The following is a 24,084-nucleotide window of genomic DNA, read 5'->3' on the forward strand; positions in this document are numbered from 1 at the left end:
TTAATAAACAGTGTTGAGAACAAGAAGTCTTGTGGCACCTTATAGACTAACCGATTGTTTGGAGCATAAGCTTTCATGGGCAAAGACCCGCTTCGTCAGATGCATGAGTGGGGGCTGGTGGTTTCAGAGAGGTATTTAAAGAGTGGGGTCCCAGTAAGAGGGAGGGCCAGAGCTGACAAGGTCTATTCAGCAAGGTGGAAATGGCCCAGTATCAACAGCACTTATCAAAAGAGGGAAAACCAAGTCAGATCAGACAGGGGGATGTGAGCCTTTGTCAGAGTCTAATGGGGAGACATTAGCACCCAGAGCAGAGAAACTGCCTTTGTAAGTTTCTTACCAATGGTGTTGGCATTTTTCATAGGCCGTGCTGCCCAGTAGAGGGCACCCTTCTGCCAACACAGATGTGGAGTTTTGACTTCGGGCACTTTAACTGCCCCTGGAGATGGGGAGACCTTGGTTTAAAGTCTCTGCTGAACCAGCTAGCCAGGTTGGAAGAGTTTGATTATGGTCAAAGGGCTTGTGTTATGTGCTCCATGAAGAGAACCTGGGCTGGAGGTGAAGACCTGCTTTGCTCACTGTGTCGTGGTAGGTTAGGTCCCTCAGTGGTCACACACCAGGCTGTGCCCTTCACATGAGTAATGAGCTTTCACTTAATGTAGCAGAGCTGGTGCAGAGCAGGAAGTGAATTGTGCTGGGAAAGGATGGACGTGGCTTAGACTCTCCCCACCCACCATGGAGCAAGTGGTAAGCTGACACTGGAGTGATTATTTGTACTGCAGTAGGGCCTAGGAGCGATGGCCGTGGTGCAGACCCCCTGTTGTGCTAGGCGCTGTATGTAACGAAACCAGAAGACTGACAGTGACCGAGGGACGGCGTCTGGGCCTCCCTCCTGGGTTAGCCCAGCTGCATACTGCCCCTTGCATGGGCAGATGGGAGCATTACCTCCTATCCCGAAAGGAGTGTCAGCAGCAGTCACTGTTGGCAGCAGTCAGTTTATCCCTCCACCAACAGAGGACAGGGACATGCAGACATGGAGAGGGAGAGTTAAATATTTGCGGGGTTGCCTGTATCAGCTACAGCTGCCCCTTTGGGCTGTTCATTACCTGATAAGGAGAAGGAAATGAGCTGTAATAACTTATTGCTTTTTATCTCTGTTCCTTTTTATCTCTGCTCCTGCCTTCATTTGGGTTTAAAATAACTGAGCACTCGGGTTTTGTGAACTTCCCGCCAGAACAAAGATCTGTCCCCCAGCCCCACCTGAGAAGGAAACAGCCATGTCTGTAAGGAACCAGGTGCACAAACATAGCTTGAAACTAACCAGTCAACAAAGCTGAAATTGACAAATTGCTGGCAAAGAAGTGTTCCCAGCACCCCCCTCCTTGCAATGCCAAGCTGCCTCGCCAGCCAGAAATGTTGTTCGAAGTATTGTTCGTTCAACTCCCTGCACGAGAGGGGAGTTTTATTATCCCCATTTTACAGAAGATGAAACTGATATGTGCAAAACTTAGGGGACAGATTTTAAAAGGTACTTAGGTGCCTAATTCCCATTGATTTCCGTGGGAATTAGGTGGTTTAATATCTTTCAAAATCTATCACTAAGTGACTTGCCAGCAGTCACACAGGAACTCTGTGGCAGAGCCAGGCTGAACCAGATCACACATTCTCGCTGCACCCTGATTTCCACCTCTCTCTGCACAAAGGGGCTGGAGCTACTGAATCGGGGGAACCCTCAAAAATGCTGCTTGCTCCATTAACACCCCAACCGGGGATGGCTGCATGCCCTCCAGCTGAAATTCACACTTGATTCATCCCTGTTACTCTTGTGCTGTCAACACCCTCTGTTCGCTTTGTACTGGGATGCAGATGGTGCTTCAGCCATCCAACAACACTGCATTTTGTTTGGTCTCCAACCCATGAAGGCTGGTGATAAGCAAACCCAGCTCTTTAAATTCTCTCTTTTAAAAGCAGCCGATGGATGCATGCCATGTCTCCCACCTGTCCCTTGCTCTCCTCATCTTCTCCAACAACTCATGGAGACAAATTATGCCCCTTGGGATCTTTGAAAATCTAGGCACAATCACAGGTACTGGTGCTGCCCCAAGGAATTCCTGCTAAGCAAAGAGCACCAAGCAGGCAAGGTCGCAGTTTCAGATTGTAACATATTCCTATGTTGTTACTAGCTCTGCAGAGAGGGAAACCCCATCAGTATCTCTGCCATGGGGTAGGAGGGAGGTGCAGTGGGTTACAGCTGGGGCAAATATATCTGGGTTCTATATAAGGAACATCAGAATGGCCAGACAGGGTCAGACCAATGGTCTGTCCAGCCAAGTGTCCTGTCTTCCACAAGCAGCCAATGCCAGATGTTTCAGAGGGAATGATCACAACAGACAATCATTGAGTGAGTCATCCCATCACCCATTCCCAGCTTCTGGCAAACAGAGGTCAGAAGCACACAGAACATGGTGGTGCACCCTTGCCCACCATGGCTAATAGCCTTTGAGGGACCTGTCCATCCTGACATTCTGTTTTTAACCCTGTTGTAGTCTTGGCCTTCACAACATCTCCTGGCTAAGAGTTCCACAGGTTGACTGTGAAGAAATAGAATCATAGAACACCAGAACTGGAAGGGACCTCAAGATGTCATTGAGTCCAGTCTCCTGCCCTCACGGCAGGACCAAGCACCGTCTACCATCCTTGACAGATGTCTGTCTAACCTGCTCTTAAATATCTCCAGTGATGGATATTCTACCCCAGACAATTTATTCTAGTTTTTAACCACCCTGACAGTTAGGAAGTTTTTCCTAATGTCCAACCTAAATCTCCCTTGCTACAATTTAAACCCGCTGCTCCTTGTCCTGTCCTCAGAGGCCCAGGAGAACAATTTTTCTCCCTCCTTGTAACTCTCTTTTAGGTACTGGAAAACAGCTATCATGTCCCCTCTCGGTCTTCTTATTTTTTAAACTAAACAAGCCCAGTTCTTTCAGTCTTCCCTCATAGCTCATGTTCTCTAGACCTTTAATCGTTGTTGTCACTCTTCTCTGGACCTTCTTCAATTTCTCCACATCTTTCTTGAAATGTGGTGCCCAGAACTGGATACAGTACTTCAAATGAGGCCTAAAGAGCGCTGAGTAGAACAACAGAATGACTTCTTGTGTCTTGCCCACAACACTCCTGTTAATGCGTCCCAGAATTATGTTTGCTTTTATGGCAACAGCCTCACACTGGTGACTCATATATAGCTCGTGGTCCACTGTGACACCTAGATCCTTTTCTGTTTGTTTTAAAATCTACTGACAATTGATTTCATTGAGTCACACCTAGTGCTTGTGTTATGTGGAGGAATAAACAACACTTCATTATTCATTTTTCCACATCACGCCTTAGTTTACAGACCTCTATTATATCCCCTCCTCCAGTCATCTCTTTTCTAAGCAGAAAAGTCCCCATCTTTTTAACCTCTCCTCATGCCAAAGCTCTTCCACACCCCTCATCAGATCTGTTGCCCTACTCTGTGCCTTTTCCAGTTCCAATACATTTTGGAAGTATATCGCAGTATTCAAGGTGTGGATGCACTGACATTATGATATTTACTGGCTTTTTATCTCTCCTTTTCCTAATGATTACCAATACCTTGTTATCTTTTGATTATTCTGCAGATTGAGTGAATGTTTTCAGAGAAGTAGCGGAGTTAGTCTGTATCTTCAAAAACAACAAGAAGTCCTGTGGCACCTTATAGACTAACAGATCTTTTGGAGCATAAGCTTTCATGGGCAAATACCTGCTTCATCAGGTGCATGAGTGTTTTCAGAGAATTATCCAGAACAACTCCAAGATCTTTCCTGAGTGACAACAGCTAATTTAGACCCCACCATTTTGTATGTATCTTTGGGATTCTGTGTTGCCATGCGGATTACTTTGCATTTTCCAACGTTGAATTTCAGCAGGCATTCTATATGCCAGACACCCAATTTTGGGAGAGCCCTTTGTAGCGCTTTGCAGTCAGCTTTGGCCTTCACTTAATATTCTATCTCAGTGGCAATTTTTTGCCGCTCACTGTTCACTCCTTTTCCCAGATCATTTGTGTTCTTCTAACCGGAGTGCCTGGCACTGCTTTCAGGATTGTGTAATGATCCTTGACAATCCTTTTGTTATCGTAATCACCCTGCCTCTGTCTATAAACAAACTCCCTGCCCCCAGGGTGGAAGCTGGGAGGAGCACAGAACTCATCACATTCCACAGTCAAACCCTCTGGGTTAGGCTTGGGGCCAGGGCAGGAGTTAGGAACCTTTCCCAGGCGGAGTGCTGAAATTGAACCTTTTGCCCTCTATGTACAGTCCAAGTGCCCGTGATACTTTTTAAAGTCACTAATAGTCCTACTTGCAATATCTGCATTGATAAAATAAATAAAGATGCAGAACTTTAAATCTCCAGCTGAGTTTTTAAAATATCTCAAAAGGTTGAATGTCTTTTATCCCGGATTCTCTGGTTCAGCAACATCAGGTCTCAGCAGGTCTGGCAGAAAGCCCTGCAAGCGGAGAGCAGAGCTGCTGGTGGCCCTGGGCCGGGTGCCCTGGCAGTCAGAGGCGGCGAGGCTGAGGGATTTGGGCTTATTTAGTCTACAGCAGAGAAGAGTGAGGGGGGGATTTGATAGCAGCCTTCAACTTCCTGTAGGTGGGTTACAAAGAGACTGGATATAGTCTGTTCTCAGTAGGGGCGGATGACAGAACAAGGAGCAATAGTCTGAAGTTACAGAGTGGGAGGTGCAGGTTGGATATTAGGAAAAACTATTTCCACAGGAGGGTGGTGAAGCACTGGAATGTGTTGCCGAGAGAGGTGGTGGAATCTCCATCCCTGGAGGTTTTTTAAGTCGCAGCTTGACCAAGTCCTGGCTGGGATGATTTAGTTGGGGTTGGTCCTGCTTTGAGCAGGGGGTTGGACTCGATGACCTCCTGAGGCCCCTTCCTGCCCTAGGATTCTGAGTCTATAAAGCCTGTGTTTAGAGCATGGCGCTGGGAGTGGGGAGCTCTGGATTCTGTTCCCAGCTGGCAGTTACGTCCCTCGCTGTGCTTGAATTTCCCCATTTATGAAATCTGTTTTGGGTCCCATGCAGCCTCCATTCCCATACAAATCCTGGCAGTCTTGAAAAGATTTGGTCTCTCAGCGCTCTGTGGGGTAGAGCTGGGGCTCTGTTGTCATTTGACCACAGGTTATTGGATGTGATGCAGGAAACTTTTGGGTGGCATTGTCTGGCCTGGGCTATACAGAGCAGATGAGCACTATGATCTCCTCTAACCTTTAAAACTAGGAACCCCTTAGACAGCCCCTCCCAAGGCATTTGTGCCCTTTTGCAGCTAAGCCAGGGGTCGACAACCAAAAGAGCACAAAGAGCCATTTTTTTTTCCAAATTCGGTAAAAAAAAACTCAATAGTGCAAAAGCCACAATGCATATGAATAAGACATTATTAGCAACACAATCAAACCAGATACAGGATCAGATCCCAAAATGCACTGCACATATTAGAGGAGGAGCGACCCAACGTTTTGAGATCACATGTCGTTTGCTATTGAGATACGAGTTGTTCGTTGTTGGGTATTTAGGCATTCACCGAAATATCGAAACTAATCAGGAGGGGGTTTCTGTTTTTATTTACTACTTTGCAATGATAGCATTGCGAGCCACAAAGAAGTTCTTAAAGTGTAGCATGTGGCTCTGGAGCTGCAGGTTGCAGCCCCCTGAGCTAAGCTTTCCCTCCCTCTGTGTACATTTAGTCCTTGCTACTTTGAGCAGAAGAATCTGAACCTGGCTGTGGTAGCTTGAGAGGCTGTGAACCTGTATCTGCTTCCCTCTTGGACTGGTATGCAGGAGTGACCCTTCCTTGTGACACACGCAGGGGGGAGAGGGGAGGGTTATGCAGTCATAAGTCTCTTCTTCCTGCACAGCCGGTTGCCTGAGATGGAGCTGGTTCTGGCACGGGCAGAAGCGATGCATAGACCTCTGCGGCGGAGCTAAATGCATTAACAAGCAGGTAGCAGAAGTAAGCTGTTATCAGCTGTTTGGGTCACTGCTAGGGAGGGCTGGATCATATGCCACGCAAGTGTTGTGTGTTCACGGTCGCTTGCCCAAGCTGTGGCCCCGCTTTGTGTACACTGCAAAGGTGAGTCAGTAGGACAAATTCCCAGGGGATGGCACTAAACCCGGAAGCACTGGAAGGAGCTGGCCCCCAGGGTTTGCACTCACTGCCTGGTGATTTCACGCTTCCCTAGAAGAGGCTGCTGCTGCAGCTGGGACCAAGTCTGGGTGGGCGCTGGTCCGTGTCTACACTATCGCCATCCACAATACGCCTGTCGCGCCGAGGGGTGAGTATTGTGCCCCCGAACGACATGCCTTGCACTAGTGCACACAGCACTATTGGGAGAGCTCTGTCCTGTCAGCACATGGAGCGTCTTCGCTTCCTGCTCTGCAGTGCTGGAAGTTAGATGCACCCTCCCTGCAGGGCAGTGCTTCAGAGGCTGGCAGCAGTGGCTTCGAGCAGTTAGTACCCTGACGTACTTTCCCTGTGTTGCAAGGAATAGTCCCACTGGGGCAGGGAGGTGGGCTCAATCTCTGATTAGGAGAGTGAAAACATAACGGAAGGGTCAGATTTCTCTCCTGAAGTCAGTGCCCGGGGGGGAAACTGGTGCTCCACGACCTTCTGCACACACCCAGGTGACTGCAGCCTGGATGGGGGGCTTCACAGCTTCCATGATGGCATCTCACCTTTGAGACTCAAGAGCCCTGTGCCTCCTGCCCTCTCTCCCTTCCCAGGCTGTAAGTAGGCAGGGTCTCGGTCCCTTGCCATTACGCCGTCTTCCGTTCTGTTCTCCGCTTGCTGTGGCTCACAGAGAAGTTCTTATTGTTAGGTGATTATCCACGGTCACGTGCCTGGCTCTGTGAACACACAAATGCCTTACAAAGGTAGGGAAAAAAAGCATTGACATGGAAGGGGTGGGAATTCCTCACCCGCTTTAGGTAGTAGGTGTGGCTGCTTTGTTTCAAACTAGAAGAGCAGGCTTCTGTGGCAAAGCATGTTATTACCCTCCCCTTCCCCCCACCCCATGCCCAGCCATTACCTGTCCTGCCGCAAATGTGTCCATGGCAGGCAGGGAGTGATTTAGCTGCAAGAGAACAGGAAATGCATTGTCCTGCAAAACAGGGGGGAATCGCCACCTACTCTGAAGCAGGTAAGCAACAAAGAAGTCCTCTCCATGGTGGGCTTATTGGAAGGAAGCTGGGTGGAGAGGGGAAATGCACATGTGCAAGTTTAGAAGATACCAGTGGGTTGGCACACAGTGATGCAGCTGTAGGAGAATAATCCGGCTGTGGACTTTTGCGAGCTCTCGGTTCCCTGGAAACAAAAGGACTAAAGACCCTTGGTCAGTTATTGAAATGAAGCTGCCTATGTTGCCAACACCAGAAAGCAAATGAATCACTTCCACTTTCTTTTGGAAGATTCTTATCTTGTCAATTTCCTTTGCAATTTCATGGGAATTAGCTGCAATATTCAGGTTGAAAAGGTAGCGAGGGAAAGCTTGTGTTGAAAAACAACCCCTTTCTCTCTCCCCCTGCTTTTAAATCATGGCAAAGTGTTGTCTGTTGACCTCAGGTTTTTAGATTAGAATCATAGAACTGCAGGAAACGAAGGAACCCCCAGGTGTATCGAGCCTGACCCCTACCACGATGCAGGCTTCATTGTGTCTAAACTATCCAAGACAGATGGCTTCAGTTTTGCGGTATCCCAAACTTTGTGCATAGCTGACCTGCCAACAGTGTATCTTGGCAGATTTACTTGCTGCGTGGCCTTGGGTTGACAGCTAACCAATCTGGAGCATACACTGCGGTTTCTTCGCTCTTTTCCAGGCTTTCCCAGACTTTCTGGGGTCCTAGCTAGGAGGTTTGATGAAACAGTTGCTCAGGCTTGATGCAGTTTCCCCACGTTGTAAGGAGTAGCCCCACTTTGGCAGGGAGATGGGCCAGATCTCTTATGCCGAGTGAACCTGTGACACAGCCCATTGGGAAATGGTTGTAGTCAAACAGGAATGCAGACTAAACAAAACCACGTCATGTCAGTCGAGTAGGCGATCAACTTGCTGCAGGGCCAGGATTCCAGATGCTCAATACCCACAGCTGGGACTGGATCTTCAGGCATGCCCAGCATCTAAACTGCAGCCAGCACCAGGGGCTCTTCAGAACAGGGGTGAGGAACCTTTTCCGGGTTGGGGGCCACTGACCCGTAGATAAATCAGATGTGGTCCCCGACTGCTGTGGGGCCAGGGCTTTGGGGTCTGGGTGGGAGAAAGGGTGTGGGAGTGAGCTGGGGTGAGTGATCTGGGCCAGGGTGGGATGCAGGAGCAGGCTGGGGTGGGTGATCTGGATGGGAGGAGAGGGTTATGAGTCTGGGTGGAGGCGGGTGCAGGAGCAGGCTGGGACGTAGGTCCAGGTGAGTGGAAGGGTGCAGGAGGGTTTGGGGTCTGGGATCTGAGCGGGAGGGGCAGGGTGTAGGTGGCGAGGCTGGATGGGAGGGTGCGGGAAGGTGGTGGAAGTGGGGGTCTGGATGGGAGGGGGCACAGGAGCAGAGTAGGGCCATGGGGTCTGGGTGACAGGTGCACTTACCTGCTCACCTCTGGACATGGTTCTGCCCTCCGCTGCTCCAATTGGCCAGAATTCCAGCCAATCAGAGAAGTGGCATGAAGCCTCCAGACAGTTCAGCCAAGGCTGCGGCTGTGGCTGCTCCCTCTCCCTTGCCTTGGCTGGGGGAACAGCCGTGAGCAGCTGCAGAGCCTGGAGATGCTTTCTGCCCCCTGGATCCAGCCCTGGCTTGCCTGATTCAGCCCGCGAGGCTCTGGGCTCCAAACCCTGCACCCCGCCACAGCTCGGGTGCTATGGAGAGGAGACCCAAGCTTCAGGGTCCAGATCCAGGCAAGCGCAGGCTGGGGGTTCCCCACTCCTGCTTTAGAAAATCCGGTCACTTCTTGAGGGGCTGGAGTGAGAGCCGAGCTTTGCTGAAAGGCCTGGCATCAGTCCTCTCAGCTGCCCATGTGGGTTTTAATTAGCTGTAAGGTCCCTGAGAGCAGACTTTGTCTCACACTGGCCCAGTCGGGGGGGTGGCTTGTTTACAGTTGGCTGACACACTCTTTCATTGTTCGGGCCAGGAGAAGGGGGAGGACCGCATGCCGTAGAACCATGGGACCTATTTGGGAGCGCATTCCACTTCAGAGACCCACGGCACACCCTCGCCCTGGACAACCCCTGTCTGTAGCCAAAGCTGAGCACTGGACTTAGCTACCTGGCTAACGCTTAGAGGGAACGCTGCTGGGGTCCCCCAGTCATCTGCAAGTTGCTAAATTGTTATCTGGGGGTTGCTATTTTAAACCCTAATCCTAATCTAGCATGGGTCTGTCTGCCTGAGCTGGGAGTCTGGCCCACAGCTGAGTGGTAGGTGTGCTCTTAGGGCCAGTTACTGATATCTTTCCTCATACTGAAAAGTAACAGAGAAATAGCTGTGTTAGTCTATGTACTACGGAAGCAAAAAAGCAGTCCAGTAGCACTTTAAAGACTAACAAAATAATTTATTAGGTGGTGAGCTTTCATGGGACAGACCCACTTCTTAACACATGGTTTGAACCAGGCTGCCAATTACCTGGGTCGTTATATGGACTCTTTTACATGCTTTGTTTTATCTGACTCTTGACTTCCTCCCTGCTCCTACCACCCCTCTTCTCTTCTGATTTGCCCACCTTGATTACAATTTTTCTGATTTGTCCTCCTTGATTACTCTTTTTGGTTCTCTGTGCCTTAAATATTGAGTCTGTTCTGGTCTGGTGATGGTCTGAAAACGTGGGTCTGTCCCACGGAAGCTCATCACCTAATTATTTTGTTAGTCTTCCTCACACTGAACAGCTCCATCCTCCTCAAACAGTTCACTGGACTGGGCGGGACGGCTCAGAGCCAGGGGCACCTCCAGCTGTCGGAATGTGGCCCGTCAGGTCCTTTTCGGTCACATTAGCCTGGCAGACCTGAGTCAGTCTTTTAATGGGCTGGAGACCCCGGTGCAGTGTAGCAGATGAACCTGCACCCGTGATAGCTCGAGGGCATTTCTTCGCCTTCCCCACCTGCCATTTCCTGAGCCGGCCCCCCACTCGTCAGCCTCACCCTGCAGAGCGACATTGAGTCTCCTGCTTTCATTCTGTCTTCCAGCTGCACTAGTCTAGCCTGTGTGCGAAAGGGGAAAGTGCCTTCCCCAGGGCCAGGCTGTGTAGCTCAACAGGAAACTCCAGTTCAAGGCTGCTGCCTCGGGGCCTCTCCACGTGCTCTTAATGCCCAGCCAGCGAGGGGGCCAGTCCCCCTCCAAAAGGGTCAGCCTGCCCTGGGGCTCTGACAGTGCTCGGTTGCTGTTGATGCAAAGAGAAGGGACGTGCACACGGTACGAATGTGGGGCCTATCTAGGAGACGGTTCCCCCTTCAAAGATCACACAGAACACGCTCTGCCTCTGCTCCCGTCCCAGCTGCCGTGCTGTTTGGGTGTGGGTGACCGCCATGAGCAAACTGCTGGCGGGTATGTCTAAAGGGAAGGGGCACTCTGCGGACCTGCTCCTTGCAGTGACCCGGGGTTGGGGAGGTGGGTTTGAAAGCCATCCGTGTGCCCAGTGGAGAACAGGTCACAGCAGACAGCACCACTGGGGAGAGTGTTGCTCCCGGGTCTGCAGATGGGTCAGGTTCCTGCGCTCGACTCTGCAGAAGGCGGAGACACCAAACCCAGCCTCTGTCTGATATCGAGCCCTGGCTGCCGCCACACCAGCTACCTGGGGCTGCTGGCTGTCTGCCCCTCCTCAGCCCTTTGTCCATATCCTAGGTCAGGCCCCTCTCGTCTGCTCTGCTGCCTCCCTGAGATCTGGGCTACCCCAAGCCCACGCTTAAAGCAAGCCCTGTTAACCCTGGGCATTTGCCTAGGCTGTGGCCAGCAGCAGCCAGCCTCCACTATATCTGCACCAATGCAAACCCCTGCTAGAGTCCGAGCAGCCCCTGTGCAATTTATTCCTGTTTCAAGCCAAGGTAATCTGCACTGGGACATGTAGCAGCTTTGCTTGCCTGCACCAGCTCTGATACAGCTGCTGCATAAGGCCTGGTCTCAGCAACAGGAGAAATTTTTACATTCTACGTGTATCAGAGGAGTCACTGTGTTAGTCTGTATCTGCAGAAACAACGAGAAGTCCTGTGGCACCTTACAGGCTAACAGATTTATGGGAACGTAAGTTTTCGTGGGCAAAGACCCGCTTTGTCAGGTGCACCCATAAATCTGTTAAGTCGATGAGGTGCCACAGGACTTCTCAGTTTTATGTTCTATGTATTTTCTTAAATGTGCCAAAAAGGTTGGGTGATTTTTGTTTTCTTTTGTTTTATGAACATAACAGAAATTCCCCTCGGTTTGGGTTATATCTGAATTGGGAAGGCCCTGCTAATTGCAGGGATGAAAAGAGGGGCCTGGTGTAAAATGTTTGCTCATGCCTGTCTTAGCCCCTGCTGTAGAAATTTTGCAAAGTGCTGGGCTCGATCATGTCTGGCAGTCTCCCTTTTCAGGGTCAGAACTCTGCTTGGAGTAGATTTTTTTTTTCTTTTTGGGGTGGGCTGTTTGGGTTGGTTGTTTTTTGTAAGTTTGTATTAATTTCCCTTTTTAAAAGAAGATCAGTGATTCGTCTGATGGAGTTTCTTACTTGTTCTTTGCTTGTTACGTGTTTGTTGATATGTGCAGTGGTGGTGTAACTGTGTTCGTCCAGTCAGGTTGCAGAAATAGTACCGTGTGGCTAACGGAGCGTCTGCAGCAGTCAGGTGGCACCAGTGCCAATTTCAGCACAGCCTGGCCTTCCGAGTACATACTCAAGGTCCCAGGAGAGCTTGTACAGCCTGTGCTGTTACAGCTTCACTGCTGTGGATACACCTGATCATTAGATCAACAGGTGCTACGGTCCCTTCACCTGCTGCTGTGTATACAGACCCCTAAAAAGCAAAAAGTCTTCAAAGACTTGACAAGCCCTGACTGGAATGACTTATCTGGGATTGTTTCTGCTTTGAGTGGAGGTTGGATCTGATGACCTTCTGAAGTCTTCCATCCCTGTGATTCTGTGATTCTAAAGCCACCAGCTCTACCCATTCATGGACTCTATTTGCCATGGCTGTATGTGTCAACTGGCTGCCTCACCTGTTCCCAGCTACCATGGGGAGCCCTCCTGTGGTCACCCTTCTCCTCAGCCAGACCTGCGTGCTTCCCCCGACCCCTCATCTAGCTGGCTCTGAGGCTCAGGCTAAGAATCGCTGCTCTAAGCCGCTATTAGCAGGATCATAAATGCAGCTGCCAGGGTCTGCCATACACTCATTGTGCTGGAGTGCTGTCCAATTCTGGAAAACAGGTAAATACAATCAACCCAGCAAATAATATGGTGTTCCCCTGTTTGCATTCGCAGATAGCAGCAAGCTGCTGGGAAACCAGACACCTGTCTACGGGACACTTCAGCAGGGCCCTGGTAAATCCTGCATGGTAAGTACGAGGATTTGAGGCCGGGAAATGCAAGGAAATTTTCTGAATAGATCATAAAAATGTGTCAGTGGTTACCACAAGGTCAAAACGGTGAGGGGCTATTTGCAAGAGAATGGCCATCTATGATGGTTCGCTGTAGGGCTCTTTCTTGAGCTGGGTGTGAAGCTGTCAGAGGTGAGCTGGTTTCAGGCACAGAGGAGTTGATATTTTCAGCCGCCTTGTGCCATGCAAGTGGCTCATTACAAGACTGTGAGCTGTTGAGATCGGCATTAAGAAAGGAGACCTCAGACTGGCTTTTTTTGGTTCTTGATGCTGCCTCCGTCTTGGGCCGCTCTGCCTGTGCCGCATTGTCAACCCAATCAACAAGATTTACCTAACATCGTGCGGAAAGGTGCAGGAGAGGCACAAGATCAGCCACCCTCCACCGGTGTCTTGGGTCCCACCAGCAACACTTGAACAGCCTATTAGCCGAGTGGACGTTAGGCCTCATCTCATACCTGTTACAGTCAATGCCAGGGCCCCTTCTCCTCAGTGGTTGCTCAGGCTGGCCAGCACTTTCCAGAACTTGGTCCTGGGATGTCTTCTTTATCCTCACTACCCAGCAGCTTTGCTCTGCATCGCCCTGTTCTGCATCCACCAGTGCCAGGAGGTTTAATGACTCGGGGCTTTCGCATTTCTTTGTAATGGTGGTGATGAGGCTGTTTTTTAAGTAAAACAGCCCACTAGCAATGGAGTGGGCTCACCCCAGCACAGGGGCCAGCCTCCGTTGATTGCTTGTGGAATTTTTAAATCGTTATCTTTGTGGTTTCTTCCCAGCTGCCTCTTGTGATAGGCTGCAGCGCCCCGGGCGCATCTGCAAAGTTACCTCCTTGCTCTCCTCCCAGCCCACCTATAAAGCTCTCCTTTGCCATGATGCCTGCACACAACTCTTCCATTAGGCAGCTGGTGTTCAGAGCCACCAGCCAGTCAGCCTCCAGGTACCATCTCCATGTTTTCTTTCACTCCCCTGTCATTTGGTCGGTTGTCTCTTGTCTTAAACTGTCAGCCCTTTGGGGCAGGGCCCGGGGGTGTGCTCTGTGTTTGTGTAGTGCTGAGCACAGCAAGGTCCTGGTACTTGGCTGAGCTCCTATATAGAATCACAGAACACTAGAACTGGAAGGGACCTTGAGAGGTCATCGAGTCCAATCCCCTGCCCGCATGGCAGGACCAAGCACTGTGCAGAGTCTCTCCCATTCCTGATAGATGTTTATCTAACCTGCTCTTAAATATCTTCTGTGATGGAGATTCCACAACCTCCCTAGACAATTTATTCCAGTGTTGAACCACCCTGACAGTTAGGAGCTTTTCCTAATGTCCAACCTAAACCTCTTTTGCTGCAATTTAAGCCCATTGCTCTTTGTCTTATTCTCAGAGGCCAAAGAGAACAATTTTTCTCCCTCCTCCTTGTAACCCTCTCTTAAGTACTTGAAAACTGCTATCTTGTCCCCTCTAAGTCTTCTTTTTTCTGAACTAAACAAGCCAGGTTCTTTCAGTCTTCCCTCATCGCTCATGTTCTCTAGAGCCTTCATCATTCTTATCGCTCTTCTCTGGACCTTCTCCAGTTTCTCCACATCTTTCTTGAAATATGGTGCCACGAACTAGACAGAATACACCAATTGGGCCTAATCAGTGCAGAATAGGGCAGAAGAATGACTTGTCATGTCTGCTCATGCATCCCAGAATCATGGCTTTTCTCACAACAGTGATGCATATTTAGCTTGTGGTCTACCGTGACCCCATAGAACATGTTATGGGGAATGTAGTAATTAATATATTTTCCTTGTAAAGTCCACTGCCTTAGTCTCACTTGTTTCTAGCCTGTGATCTCTAGAGCAACGGGCCTCTCTCCTGTAGCTGGGTAGTTGGAGCAAACGCTAGGAAGAAAGATCGAAGAGGAGGAGGTCCAGCACATGGAGTCTTTAAATGAAAAGTGTCTTGCGGAAAGATCTGCTCTAGATCAGCTGTCTGTGGGGCTGATGCAGGAATTGCTGAGTGATGTTCTCTGGCCTGGCTTGCACTGAAGGTCAGGCTAGAGGATCAGAATAGTCCTGCTGGCTCTGGAACCTGTGCAAACCCCCTGTCACACGGTGAATGGGTAGAACTGAGAGGACAGCAGATGTAAATTTTTTCCCCTCGAGACTTGTAAGCAACAAGATTTGCGGCTCGGTTACCTATTTCAAAGGAGGATATTTTGTGTGCTTGGCAAGGGGTGGGAGATCCATTAGCAGCTTCTTTAGATCAGTCCTGGGGGCATTCTGCAATTTTACGATGGCTCCAAATGCAATAACTGCAGAATTTCCCCAGGACTATTAGGATGATTCTTGGAGCCCAGTGGAATGTTTGAATCAAACACACTTGCCCCGGTGGAGTCAAACATCAGGTGCTACATGGTGCTGCAGCTGCCTCTGTTGTGCTGACGGTGAATTGGTCTGGATTGAGCTCTCAACTCTCCTGCCTATGCCATCCTCCCAGGAGGTGAGCGGTTACCAAAGCAGAACATGGCGGATAGCCCTTTGCTACATGGTCACCGTGCTGACGGCAGGGATCCTGCTGATCATCTTTCGCTGGAAACCAAGCCTGGAAGTCCGAGCAAAGGGCAGGCCGTGTCCTCTGCGGCAAGCCGACTGGATCGTAATCACAGTGAGTAAACGTAGGGAGGGTGTGGTCGTGAAGACGCTGGACTGGGTGTCAAGAGGGCTGGACTCAGTTCCTGGCTCTGCCACAGACTTCTTGTGTCACCATGGGCAATTCACTTCGGCATCGTTGTGCCTCAGTTTCCCATCTGTAATTTGTTGTGGTACTCCCTTCTTCCCCGCCTCTGCCTTGGCTAATCTACTATGTATTTGAGAGAGATTGTCTGTCTGTTCAAGAGCTCCTAAACGGTGAGAGCCAGGGCTACCAAATTCAGTGTACAGCTTCTTCATATCATAATATAAAGCAAAATAAGTTGTGCCAGGAAAATGGGATGTACCTGGAATGGGATTAGCTTCTTGTGAAACTTTCCAGAAAAGTGACAGAATCAACAGCAGGTGAAAGGGGCTGGCTGGGAGCACCCCCTTGTTTCCCCAGCCTTAAGCCTCCCACCCCTCTAGTTCCCTTGGGCTGAAGGTTGCCCCCACTGATTTCTGTAGGAACATTGACAAATGTTCCCCTTCATCAGGGAGCAAGGGAACAGTGCCCAGCTTGCTGCATTCCTCACTCTGGCTGGGAAGTGCAGGGGGCAGACAAATTTGGACCTGCCCCAGCCCACGGACATGATCCTCTCCCTCTGCTGTGGCTGTGGAGCGGTGCTTCTCACCTGGTCCCAATCTGCTGCAGTGAGAGAGGGCTGGGGTAGCGTTCTCTCCCGAGGTCAGCCTGCACACTGAACCCCTCCTCCCCACCCCCACCCCAGAGCCATGATTTCAATGAAACATGCACCTTTCATGTTTTCATTTGATTTTATTTTTCACATTTTCATTTTATTTTCCAAAAAAAAAAAAAAAAAACCAAATTAATTGAGTGACAGACCCAAGTAGCACTGGGTAAATCTTCTGGTTAGATTGCAGGTTCTTCGGGGCAGAAGCTCTCATCCAGCCCGCACTGCAGCAGGCTCCTGAGCAAAATGGGAGCAACTGGTGTTTCTGTGGTACATGGTATCAGCCAGTTACCAGAGCCTCTGCAAAGCCTAGGAGCAGAGCTACCATAGCGTGGAAAGTTAGGAGTAGCCACAGACTTTGATGAGCTCCTTCATGTATGGTTTTAGAAGCCTTCTGGCCCTGCCAGTTTTGTGCTGCAGCTTAGACACATTGGTCACTTCAGACCTGAGTGAAAGTCTGGGGTTGGAGAGAAATCTTTCAGCGCTGGAACACTGAGACAGGAAAAGGCTTGCTTCTGGGTTAATCCAGGCTGTCCTAAATCACTGGGCAGGTGACTGTTAAAATCAAAGATATTTCCTCTTTCTTTTCTTCCTGTCCCCTGCAGAGCTGAGAGCCCTTTTCCTCCCCTTTGGACTTTGTGCCATTTCTCTTTTGCTACATCTGCAGTTGCATTCCTCTTTCAAAAGAGGAATGCAAGTGAAGGAAATTGAAAGCGCAAACAGGGCACTGATTTACATACTGTGCACTTCACTTGCCTGATCTGTTTCCAGAAGAGCTTCTTTCGAAAGACGGAAAGAAAGCAATATAGGTGGGGCTCTTTCGAAAGTAAACCCCGTCTTCGAAAGAACCCTTCTTCCTGTTTTGTTTCAGGGGAACATTTCGAAAGAGGAATGCAAGTGTAGACGTAGCCTTTCTCTTTTATGAAAGTCGCTATACAAAGGTGAGGTGGGCAGCACTGTTCCCTGGAAGCTGAGCACTTGAGTGGCCACCCAGGGAGATTCAGGTGCCCCCCCAGCTGATTAGTAGAGCACCCCCAGCCAGGCAGCCTGTGTCTCTACTGGTGCTGCACATCTGTACATGCCTTGGTGCATGTGACAACATTCATTCTGCCCGTGGATGGGAAAAACAAGAGGGAACTGTGGTGGGCAGGGGATTGCTTATTTGGAGACTGCAGTCTAATGGTTAAAGTAGGGAGCTTGGCAGCCAGATTCCTGGGATGTATTCCTGATTCTACTACCGACTTGCTGTGTTGCCTTGAGCCAGGCACTTACCCACTCTGTGCCTCAGTGTTTGCACTCTAAAAGACAGTAGGTCAGTGGCTCTTAACCTGGGGTATACGCACCCCCCTGGGGGTGGTGTGATGCCCTTTCTGGGGGCATGAGACATGCCAGGCTTTCTTTGAAAGTAAATCATCGAAAACACAAGTTAAGCACAGGCACGTAAGTGCAACGACTTTGTTTCATCACACCTCTGTATGAATACGCTAGCCGCTAATGGTTAGCATGTCGGTTGCAGTTTACTTCCACAGCATCTCTGGGTAGTAGTTGCATGGTTTTGTATGCCTACTGCACTATTATTTCTGGTGAGTAATGACATAAAACTGTTTTACGTATGTTTAATATGCATTTAAAAGTGTATAGCCCCCCCATCTCTATTTTTGGTAAGGGCGTGAAAACGTATTTTGAGAGCCAAGGGGGTGCAGGCTGCAGTAAGGGTTAAGAACCACTGCAGGAGGTGTAATGCTATCCTTTGGTACAGTCCTTTGAGGTCCTTCTTGAAGTTGGTTCTATTAGGTTCTCTTCCTCCTCCTCCTGTTGTGCCACTTTTCCTGGGGAGGGTCGCATTGGCAGCATGGAGAATAGGGAGGACAAGACCTCCTTTTCCTCCACAGCAGATTCCAGCACCTCCTGGGAGATTCCCCGGTGTATTCCAGCCAATCAGGAGAGAGAATCCCTCCAGCCTGTCATGGGTTGGCCTCAGGGCTTTCCCCCCAGTGGCACGTGCCTGGTAGAGTTCCAATGGAAGCCTACCAGGGGCATCCTTATAGGGTTGCCCAAATCACCTTAGCTGGTGCCTGTCAATGTGGAGGAGCAACAGCTCTACCTGGGGGCCCTCCCAAGTAACCGAGCAGCTCACACTGTCTGGGAGAGTAAGCCCAGCCACCCTGCAGGGAAACCCCACTTCTATCCCTGGCACACTCAATATTATCCTTTGTGTCAGTACCCAAAGTTCACGCCTGTAGGTGAGGTTGGAGATGTAGAACAACCTGTGAATTGAGCTTTGTCCGGAATTGAGCTCCTGGATCACCACCCTGGATCGGTTCAGCTCCCGCCTCTCCACAGCTACTGCAGCTTAAACATTCACAAGCCCCAAATGTGAAATGTTTTGAGGAAAATGCTGCTCTGCTTCTCCAGGCATATGGGGGTATTATGAGGCACAGAGCAGGCAATCAGGCCAAATGTCCTTTGGTAACTGCTCTCTCTTAGGCGCCTGCCTGGCCCCCACCGCTCCAGGAGCTCAACCTCTAACATCTGCATTCTCACAACAGCCCTATAAGCATAAAGTGTTGTGCAGGTAGGAACTGAGGCACAGAGAGACTGGATGATGACTCCCTCCGGGTCATACAGGGATTTTGTGGCAGAGCAGGGACTTGAGCCCTGGACTTACTGTTCTCTAGCGAGCATGCAAAATCCTGCACCTGCCTTCTTGTTTTGTAACTGTATTCCAGGACCAGTTCGGCCAGTGCTTTGTTACCCAGGTGCAAACTGAAGAGCTCGGTGAGGGCAGGTAAGTGGGATTCACTTCTTCAGCAGTAGTCAGCCCAAGGTTTCCGCTGTCATTTGAGCCAAGAGAGTGAATGATCACTCAAGAGCGTGCTACGTATTCCACCCTGGAAAGAAACACAATGAAATTGACGTGAATGGAGATGTGCAAAACGGAACCACTTAACGCCGTGCGGTTTTTGTTCCATCTCACGTGCTCAGAGTGTTGTTGTGTTTGGGGTCTGAACAAACCCACCATCCTTCTGAAACTCAGTCAGAGTCACGGTATACACTATTGACTTACTACTTAGAGTAGCGTTTCCCAAATGGTGTTCTGTGGGTTTGTTCAGACCCCAAACACAACAACACTCTGAGCATGTGAGATGGAACAAAAACCACACAGCTGTAAGTGGTTCCATTTGCATGTCCCCGTTCATACAGCTTATTGGTGTATGGAAGACCCAAAGACACAAAAGAAGTGGGTAATACACAAAGTAAAGATACCGGTAGAACAGCGTGTCATAAATAACAAGGGTAACAGGTTTAAAAATCCCTTTCAGGCAGAAAAATGATGAAGTTGACAGTGCCGGTTTACTCACTCGATTACCAGGGTGAGATAACATTGGATGGATCCTGCAGGGCTAGCAGGAGTGAAAAGCACTAGCATGTGCTCCTAGGTACTAATGCAGGCAGAAATGATAATATGTACACGGTGCAGACTGACTGCATGAGAAGCTGCCATTTCTGTAGAGGCATTTTTCAGAGAAGAAACCACACTTTATGCTTGCATAGAGGGCTGTGTCCTCAGAGCAATGTACAACATCTAATGAATTCTCACCTGTGCAGGAGTGGCTCTGCGAAACATGAAAGACCACAGATAACTCACGGAGATCTCGATTTCATATCGCAGTTGTTCTGCTGTCTTTTTCTTAATGGAGTCAGAGTCAGATTATCTCCCCATCCCATGCATTGTGTGGTGTGTCTGTATACATGGGCTACGTCTACACGTGCCCCAAACTTCGAAATGGCCATGCAAATGGCCATTTCGAAGTTTACTAATGAAGCGCTGAAATGCATATTCAGCGCTTCATTAGCATGCGGGCGGCAGCGGCGCTTCGAAATTGACGCGCCTTGCCGCCGCGCGGTGCATCCTGACGGGGCTCCTTTTCAAAAGGGCCCCGCCTACTTCGAAGTCCCCTTTATTCCCATGAGCTCATGGGAATAAGGGGACTTCGAAGTAGGCGGCGTCCTTTCGAAAAGGAGCCCCGTCTGGACGCGCCGCACGGCGGCAAGACGCATCAATTTCGAAGCGCCGCTGCCGCCCGCATGCTAATGAAGCGCTGAATATGCATTTCAGCGCTTCATTAGTAAACTTCGAAATGGCCATTTGCATGGCCATTTCGAAGTTTGGGGCACGTGTAGACACGGCCACGGTTGGCAGAAGAGGCAGTGCAAAACAGGGTTGCGTGTAGTTGCAATTTACCAGACTGTTGGAGTTCAGCAGGGTTCCCAAAGCCCTGGTATCTACAGCTCTGTGCTCTCAGTAGCACCTGGAGACAGCGCCTTTATTCAAGAGCAGGGCTTTGTAAATGTTATCATCGTGCTCTTCTTGTGAAGCCTCGAGAATCATCCTGGGGCCAGAGCCAATGATGGGAGAACCAGTGTCGCCATTGGAGTGCTGGACGAGGACGACAGCAGAGACACCATCCGGCTTCACAGGAAGGAGGAGGTAACGTCCTCTCTCCTGCTTCCCATTGGTTCCCACCCTTGGGGCCATCAGAACCTGCTCCGAGAGGGGCTGAGCTGCAGACTTCCCATCACGTGCTTCTCTCTGTGTTTAGAAGAACGTCATGCGCTACTATCTCTTCGAAGGGTCGCGCTATGTCTGGATCGAACGACGACAGGCGTTCTGCAAGGTCAGGTAAGGCAGCCGTCCTCTCGGCCGGCAGAGCCTCTCCCCAGTGCTCCAGGCATGTCGCTGTTTGAATGTTCTGCACTCTTGTCTGTGACCCTCAGTAATGTTATTGGCATGTTAGTAGCACTTGGAGACTCCAGCAGAGATGGAGGCCCATCGGGCTGGTGTTGTAAGCAACACACGAGGTCTGTCTGCTGAAGTTAGCTCAGGCGAGCACACTGGGGCTGAGCACCCACATTGGATGTGAGCAGCCAGATGGCAAAGTCCTGCCCATCCTCACATGTGTTACACTCGCCTGTGTGCGTGGCTGGGAACTTCATGGCACTTGTAGCTCTAGTGAGGCGAGTTTCCCTCCGATTCTTTCCCAGTGAATTGCGGGAGAACTGGCCTGTCCCTGAGAGCCCCTGAGGAGTGGTGGGACAGGGATGGGACCAGCATTGTCCCTGCCAGGTGGACGTGCTACTTAGCTCCTTGCAAGTGGCCCTGGATTTCTAACCCACACCCAGAGCCAGGCTAGCTGGCCTGGGGCTAAAGTATCACCAGACTCTGGTGAGCGGTTTGTGTGGACAGGAGAGACGTGAGGACGACCACTGAGTAAAAAGCCGAGGTTAGCTCTGCAGTGAAGACCGACCTGCCCTTGTCTCCCAAGGAGCTTAAGAGGCTGAAACCCAGATTGTAGAAAAAAATCCCCTGTCAGGATAGCATCTCAGTCCATGGTTGAAGGACGACATATGCCTGATGTGCCCCTTGACGAGTGACTGCAAGAAATCGCCAGGACACTGGTTTGTAACCACCCTGGAGAAAGACCGGTGACATTTTTTCATCTCTTTCTGTGGGATCCATGATCCTGTTCTGAGGTGTAAAGTGGTTACGCCAACGCATAGGTGAAGCCAGGTCTAGGAATGAGCCAAGCCTGCCTGTGCCGTGTCTAGGCAGAGGTGGAAGGAAAGTACTTTCCGAAGCCAGTACTGTGCAATGGCTTCTTGAAGGCAGCTCTGCACTGCTACGTGTTTGGGTAATAGGAGGTCCTGAGCCGAACTCATCCTGGTCCAGCCTCAGAAGTAGCCTGCAAATCTGTAGAGTTCCAATTACCATCTCAACTGCTGAGGGTCCCAGCTGGAGCATGGAGAGTCAGTATATGGAGGGCTCATTCTTCTTGATCTGCAGCTTCTCCCTCCACTCCCTTTGGGTCATGTGAATTACACTCAAAGCTGGGTTCTGCTCTGGACCGTGACTTCAAGAGTCTCTGCTGGCCTGAGTGATGCAGGACATCAGACAAGCTGATCCAAGGGTCCCATTTGGCTTTTAAAATATTTAAGCTGTACTTTGGCTTGTTTGAAGTCCAAACCATGACATTGTGAAGCCGTTGAACTCTGAAATAAGTCTCTGTGGAGTTACTCCAGAGGCCAGGGTGGGAGAGCTCTGGATTTTGGCGCAGAATAGCACATAGCTTCCCTTCTCCTGGCAGACGCTCTGACTTTTCCCCTATCAGAACTTTTAAGGATACGTTATTCCCAAGCTCACATGGGTAGGTCTTGTGCCTTGTACAGCGGCTGTTGTGCCTGCGGAGCTGTTGTGACAATACAGTATTCACCCTTTCACCTTGTGATTTGAGACTTCTTGTGATCTCTCCTGATGTGCTGAAAATCCTGAGCCAAGGCCAGGCAATAAGGGGAGGGGGGCTTTTAAAAAAACAAAACAAAACCTTTTTATCTTGCCATGATTTTAAGAGAAAAATTAAACCATTTAATTTTGCTAGACAGATTTGGTGGGCACCCAAGCAGACCTGTTAGCAGCATTTCTGTGTGAATGCTGGGTTCTGGTCCATTTTTTTACAATGACAGAGTATTAGTGTCATCAATAAAAACATGCTGGCACGCACAGCTGTATGTGTGCTGCATAGGTATATAACAAGGAAGTGAAGGGCTGCAAAGAACCTCGAGTGACCACGAGTTCACCCACACACTCCCTTCCAGACCCCAACCCCAGCCTACTTCTGCATTCTCCCTCCCAACCAGATTCCTCACCCCCACAGCCTTCCTGCACCCTCCCTCTCTCCTGCCCAGACCCAGCATCCCCATCCTGCTCCTGTACCCTACCTCCCATCCAGACCCTTCACCCCTCCGTTCTCCTCCTACACACTCTGTCCCACCCAGACCCCATGTTCTCATTCTCAGTTCACTCTTGTATCCAATCACCTGCCCAGACCCCACATCCCCACCCCAGCCACATCCGTGAGATGTTTCTCATGTGGACCTCGGCTGATTTTTCTGTGGGTCACTGACCCCCAAACCAAAAACGGTTCCTTACCCTGACTTTAGACAGATGGTTGGCTAATCTACAGAGATGGAAATTCCATTGCCTCCACTATCCCTATAGTTAAATTTTTTTCCTAATATCGAAGACAAATATCCCCTGCTGCAAATGAAGCCCGTTACTTCTTGCCCTAACGTCCATGGACGTGAAGAACTGCTGATCTCTCTCTTCTTTATAACAACCCTGGTGACAGTTGAAGGCTCTCATCAGGGCCCTGCCAGTCTTCTTTCCCCAGAGCTAGACAGGCCCAGTGTTTTTTGACCTTTCCCCGTGGTGAGGTTTTCTAAATCTTTTCATCATTTTCCTTGCTCGCCTTTGGACTCTCCGGTTTGTGTGGCTCTCACTGCAGGAAGCCAGCAGTTCCAACCCTCTCTGCCAAACTGGTTGCTTTGTGGTGGCATCTGCTCGGTGGTGCTTGCATGGTTAATAAAACAAAGGGATGGGTTTAAAGGGTGGGCTCTTCCTTTCGAAGAAAAGCAAAAGGATATTTGAGATAACAGCTGTGCACCCAGGAGTGCTGGTCTCCTTTGCTTCTATCCACATGTGCTCACGATTTGTCTTCTTTTTGGGGCGTGTATTTTTCAGCGTCTTAAACGATGGCTGGACCTGTGCAGACCTCCATCTCTCCCGGTCAGGCCTCAGCCAACAAGAGCAGAGCACCAGGTGTGTATGTGGTGGCTTTGCTAATGCAGCTGGCTGCAGCTGGGGCTGTTTCAGAGGGTGACAAGGCTGGTTTGGGATGTGTAATAAGCTTGGTTTCTGGCTGACGTGGGGGATGGGGAGCAACATTGTCTCAGCTCAGTGCAGGATTTGAATCCCTGCAGGCCAACAGTCGGTGCCTTGTGCGTTCTGAGTGGTTTCCTTCCACCTCTGCGGAGTCCAACGCGAAGCATGTGAATTTGGAAGCTGGTGGAGCTGCCCGGAAAGCCCACGGGGGTGTCAGTGTAGTGCAAGGGGCGAAAGGGAGTTCAGAATGTGGCCACACCAGGGCCCGTGTTTGTGGCAGGTCATCCCAGGGACGAGTGTTCGTGATCCTCATCCAAAAGATTTCACCTCCAGCAGGACGAGGTCCCCAGACACCACTCGGGCTGGGGCATCCTCCTCTCTCCACCGCCTGCAGGATC

At 50.1% G+C, this 24,084-nt stretch overlaps 1 protein-coding gene across 1 annotated transcript in view; it reads left to right on the top strand.

Annotated features, from left to right (window-relative positions):
- ATP13A2 (ATPase cation transporting 13A2) overlaps positions 1-24,084 on the top strand; it is a 71,507-nt gene that overhangs the window by 12,551 nt on the left and 34,872 nt on the right. The window contains exons 2-7 of the mRNA XM_074975638.1: positions 12,496-12,569; positions 15,081-15,248; positions 18,696-18,754; positions 20,347-20,458; positions 20,571-20,650; positions 23,546-23,623. Coding sequence (XP_074831739.1) covers positions 12,496-12,569; positions 15,081-15,248; positions 18,696-18,754; positions 20,347-20,458; positions 20,571-20,650; positions 23,546-23,623 — 571 coding nt within the window. The remainder of the gene's footprint in view (positions 1-12,495; positions 12,570-15,080; positions 15,249-18,695; positions 18,755-20,346; positions 20,459-20,570; positions 20,651-23,545; positions 23,624-24,084) is intronic.

The sequence above is a fragment of the Carettochelys insculpta genome, chromosome 23 (assembly GCF_033958435.1).
Source record: "Carettochelys insculpta isolate YL-2023 chromosome 23, ASM3395843v1, whole genome shotgun sequence".
Classification (NCBI taxonomy): Eukaryota; Metazoa; Chordata; order Testudines; family Carettochelyidae; genus Carettochelys; species Carettochelys insculpta.